Genomic DNA, 5,160 nt, shown 5'->3' with positions numbered 1-5,160 from the left:
AAAAATTTTAATTTTATGTTTAAGAGATATGTGAATTTAAAAGACATGTTGAATAGGTTAAAGACCTAATTAATATAAATCGGAAATTTTAAGAATTTAATTAGATACAAAATTAAAGTTTTATAAATATTTATTAAACATTTTAAAAAATTTAGAAACTCAGTGGTCATAAAATTAAAAGTAAAAGAATTAATTAAATATTTTTAAAAGTTAATTACTAATCTTTGTCTATGTTAGGCAAACATGTTTAGATAAGTCAAGTAATTTTGTGAGGACAAGTGTCAATGTATGATTGTCTTCATCTTCCATCTTTTCCTGTCCACTTTTTTTTTTTCCTTTGTTTTTTTTTTTTTTGAAAATATTTTTTCCTTTCCACTTTATGGAAAGAAAAACTTAAATGTCATACTTTCTTTCTTGTTGTCCTATCATGTTAATTTTACTTACTATTTCCTTTTTCCTTTTAAGGAAAAAAAAAAATACACTTCTGAGTCCAAGAACTTTCATAAATGATGTAGTTCAAATTTTTATAATTTAGTACATAAATTTTAGCATAAAACAATTTTATTAAATAAATTCCATCAAAATTAATATCAAATATAATTTTCTGACATATTCCAAATTTTTATCAATTAATAGATCTATTAGATATAAAACTAAAAATTTATATTCAATGGACTTTCAACTTTTATTTGTATGTCAATTCTAAGAATTTAAAAAACGGTTAGTACATCATAATCTATTAAATACAAGACCGAAAACTCAAATGTCTATTGTAAATAGTTCCAATATCTATTAAATACTTTTTAAAGTTTAAAAAATAGACAGACATGAACTTGAAAGTTTATAACCTAAACTTGTAATTTAATCCTAAAAATTAAGGGAGCGTTTGGAGACAAGGAGCTGGTTATTATAGTCATAGATTATTATAGTTGGGTTATAATAGTGTGTATTTGGGGTATAAATTATTTTACTTTGGGTTATAATAGTATGTGTTTGAGGTGTAAACTATTTTAATTTGAAAAGGAAATAGTAAATACTGTAGCAATGAATAAAAAAAAAAAGGACGAATGTAAAATAATAAAAACTGTAGCAAATAGTAAATACTATAGCAAATGAGGATTTGGAAATAACATTGACGATAGCTAATTGGGGAATACAAAATAGTATTTACAGTAGTAAGAGGTAGTTATTATAGTGTTAGGATAATTTTTGCCCCAAACATACCCTAAAAATTTATGTATCAAACTACGGGTGAAATTCCAAGAGAACCTATAAAAAATAAAAAAGGCAATATTTGGATTCATTCCAATATACACCGATCTTTGTATATCTCAATCTAATCATACATATCGGAAGAAAGTCAAAATTTTTTTGAAAGAGGAATAAAAAGACTTTGGCATGTGGTAAATTATGATTTAACAATTTGGTCAAATGTACCAAGATATGTATAGCCTAGGATGCTTCTAAGTATTTAATTTTAAGAATATAAATGTCTTTTATTGGAGCTTTTTATAGGTTTCAACATCCTACTTGAAAGTGTTTTTTTTATAACTACCACAACTATGGAATGAAAATTGATCTTCTGATCTAAAGAAAGAAAGAGTATGTCAATTATCGTTAGAGCTTAACCTCGCGTTTTTGTATTATCTAAAAGCCTGTAATTTAGTTTTGAAAGAATGATATGAAAGGAAAAATGTAATGAAGGAAGATTTGTAAACAAGTAGTTGTAAAAGAAATTTAGCAATACAAGTGAATACCAATTGGATGACATGAAACAGGAAACCATAGTGAGCATGGCAATTGCAGGAGCCATAATAGGAGCAGCAATCGGAGGATGGATGAACGATCAATATGGTAGACGAACTGTAATTCTCATATCAGACTTCCTCTTCTTCATTGGAGCTGTGGTCATGGCAACTTCACCCAACCCTTCCCTTCTCATTGTGGGTCGAGTTTTTGTCGGTCTTGGAATCGGTATGGTTTCTATGACTTCCCCTTTGTACATCTCTGAGGCTTCCCCTCCAAAACATCGTGGTGCCCTTGTCAGCACCATTGGCATTCTCATTGCTGGTGGCCAGTTTCTTTCATATCTCATCAACTTAGCTTTCACCAAAGCACCGGGCACTTGGAGATGGATGCTTGGGGTTACAGGGTTCCCAGCACTCTTGCAGTTTATCTTAATATTCTTGTTACCCGAGTCACCCAGATGGTTATACCGCAAGGTAACAAGAGATATTTTTTAAAGTTAAGAGATTTAATAGACAGAAATTACAAAAAAAAAGTCTTTTTTTTTAATTGAACAGGGGAGATCAGAAGAGGCTGAGAGGATACTAAGAAAAATCTATTCAGAAAATGAAGTAGAAAGGGAGATTAGAGAACTTAAGGAGTCTGTTGAAGTAGAGATAAAAGAAAAAGAGGCTTCTGAGAAGATCAGTTTGATCATGCTATTGAAAACAAAAACAGTGAGAAGGGGACTTTATGCAGGGGTTGGACTTCATATTTACCAACAATTTGTGGGCATAACTACAGTTATGTACTACAGTCCTTCTATCATTCAGTTGGCTGGCTTTGCTTCTAATGAGACCGCACTTCTGCTTTCATTAGTCATAGTTGGGCTTAATGCATTGGGCTCCATTGCCAGTATATATTTCATTGATAAAACAGGCAGGAAAAGACTTCTAATCATCAGCTTATTTGGTCTCATCATCTCTCTTGGCCTTCTATCAGCAGCTTTTCATGAAGCAACATCTCACTCTCCATTAGTGAGTACTAGAAACACTCCACTTAAAGGTTACACCTGCCCTGATTACAGTTTTACCAATGATTCTTCTTCTTGGGACTGTATGAAGTGTTTGAAAGCCTCATCTCCAAATTGTGGTTTCTGTGCTTCAAGAGCTAATAAGGTAAAGAAAAAAAAATCTATTTACACTATTTACACGATGGTTTGGAATGACTTTCCTAATATTGAAATGCGATGCTAGAGTACAAAAGAGATACATAAATGAACCAAAAGCACATCAAATGAGATAGATCTTGAAAGTATATACAACTAAGATTGTGAAATGCTTAAAAGAATTGACAGTTTACTACTTGTACCAACCCCTTTACCAATAAGACACCTTTCTTTTCAATGACTTAGTTCATATGAACTCATAACTTAGGTGTGCTTGGCTTGGAAAAATCCTACTAGAGTGTGATCTCTTGAACAAATTTTCAAGTATATGTTAATGAGGACAAAACATATTAAAAAGATTTGTATTGGTCCGTAAGGATAATTTTCACTCTCAAGATCAGTTGAAGACAAGTAGGTAGAGCGACCAATTCCATAGGAAATGCAAGAGAATATTGGGGTTGTCATCAAGGGTTGAATCCTAGATTCCAAATCCTATGGCGATGGAGTTATGAAAAGTCATTCCAAACTAGTTTCTTTTACACAGGTAAATTATATAACTTTCTTTTGTTGTTATTTGCAGGTATTTTCTGGGGAATGTTTGGCTGCTAATGATACAGTGAAAGATTTGTGTCATAATGAAGATAGACAATGGTACACAAAGGGATGTCCTAGCAAATTTGGGTGGCTTGCACTCATTGGTCTTGCTCTCTACATTATCTTCTTCTCTCCAGGAATGGGACCTGTGCCATGGCTTGTGAATGCTGAGATTTATCCTTTAAGGTATCGTGGAGTGTGTGGAGGAATATCAGCCACAACAAATTGGATCTCAAATCTTATTGTTGCTCAGTCTTTCTTATCATTAACTCAATCAATTGGGCCTTCGTGGACATTCTTAATATTTGGATTGATTTCAGTAGTAGCTCTTTTGTTTGTACTCACATGTGTGCCTGAAACAAAGGGTCTTCCAATTGAGCAGATTGAACAAATGCTTGAAAAGAGGACTTTGCATTTCAAATTCTGGAAGAAGAGGACTAATCTGTCAGACAAAACCCAAGGTGCCTGAAAAATCAGAAGTAAAAGTAATTTTATACAACTTATATTTATGCCAAAGTACTTAGTTTCTATAGGCGGGGTGTTTATAAATTAATGATGTCAAGAGACGGTAATGTGTCCATCCAAGTATAGTTCTATGGATGAGACACCTACCATCACCTTCAAATCGATAGTTTGATTTTTCATCTCGTAATTGTTGAATTGTTTTTTTAAAAAGAAGATGTAATGTAGTTCTTCAATTCTCATAGTGTTGGGTTTGTAAATATTTGGATATGGAAGTAAATGACTAATGTATAGAACATTTACTAGAACCATCAGTACCATTTGATTTTCAACCTTTTGAATTCTATGGTTAATCTAAGACAACCAGTAAACCCAATGCCCTAGTTTTCTTGATGATATCCTTAAGATTAACTTTAGCCAAGGAACATAAATAATCGTTATGATAAAGCATTATATGCATATAAACTCATGTTTAGGAAAAATTTTGAAATGATAAAAATCTTTTATCAGATTCAAAATCACTTTGAAACACGTCTTTAGGGTGTGTTTGGGAGTGATTGTTGGAGTAGTGATTTAAGAAAAAAAGATTTTAGAACAAATGATTTTGTAAAATTGATTTTTAAACAATCAAATTTAATATTTGGTTCCAAAATTTTTAATGTGATTTTCAAATATATAAAAGTGATTTTAAATTATTATGTTTGGTTCTAAAAGTGATTTTAAAATTACCAAATACTAAAAAGTGTATTTTATATTGTATAATAAATATTTAATTTTATTAATTTATTTTTCGTTTGTTTTATTGTTAAATTATTATAGGTATGATTGAGATATGATGTAAGAAAAATATTGCAACTCGGCAAATCTTTTCTTCTGTACTTGATAACATCAGACGATCTAATTTGTTTGACATCTTAGAAGACTCTAAGGTTGGTAACGGGGCAGGGCGGGATCGGGGATGCACTCCCCATCCCCGTCCCCGTGGGGATTTTTAATCCCGTCCTCACCCCATCCAAATGTTTTGAGGAGTCGGGGAATCCCCATTCGGGGATCAGGTCCTTGTGGGAAAAAATTTTCTGTCTTTTATTTTTTATTTTTAATAATTTTTAATATTTATATTGAAATGATACACTTTTTAAATAACAAATTGGTATTATTATTGTTTTGTTTATTTAAATTAATAATAAAAAAATATTTTGACATTTCTTTAT

The 5,160-nt window shown here is 31.3% G+C and overlaps 1 protein-coding gene across 1 annotated transcript; it reads left to right on the top strand.

Moving 5' to 3' along the window:
* Positions 1 to 1,545: 1,545 nt before the first annotated feature.
* On the top strand, positions 1,546 to 4,257 carry LOC150030845 (putative inositol transporter 2). Its single transcript, XM_090309395.1, has 3 exons — positions 1,546 to 2,222; positions 2,304 to 2,903; positions 3,474 to 4,257. The coding sequence occupies exons 1-3, from the start codon at positions 1,770 to 1,772 to the stop codon at positions 3,954 to 3,956; spliced, it is 1,536 nt and encodes a 511-aa protein (XP_090165521.1). The 5' UTR covers positions 1,546 to 1,769; the 3' UTR covers positions 3,957 to 4,257.
* Positions 4,258 to 5,160: the final 903 nt, after the last annotated feature.

Source organism: Benincasa hispida, unplaced genomic scaffold (assembly GCF_027475165.1).
Source record: "Benincasa hispida cultivar pf3 unplaced genomic scaffold, pf3_genome.v1.1 HicScf1615, whole genome shotgun sequence".
NCBI lineage: Eukaryota > Viridiplantae > Streptophyta > Magnoliopsida > Cucurbitales > Cucurbitaceae > Benincasa > Benincasa hispida.
The sequence above is the reverse complement of the archived record's forward strand: the minus strand, read 5'-3'. Positions and strand labels throughout refer to the sequence as shown.

Coding starts and splice junctions, on each gene's coding strand:
- LOC150030845 (XM_090309395.1), top strand. CDS start 1,770: ATGAAACAGGAAACCATAGTGAGCATGGCAATTGCAGGAGCCATAATA. Junction 2,223..2,303: donor CCAGATGGTTATACCGCAAG/GTAACAAGAGAT, acceptor TTAATTGAACAG/GGGAGATCAGAAGAGGCTGA. Junction 2,904..3,473: donor GTGCTTCAAGAGCTAATAAG/GTAAAGAAAAAA, acceptor TGTTATTTGCAG/GTATTTTCTGGGGAATGTTT.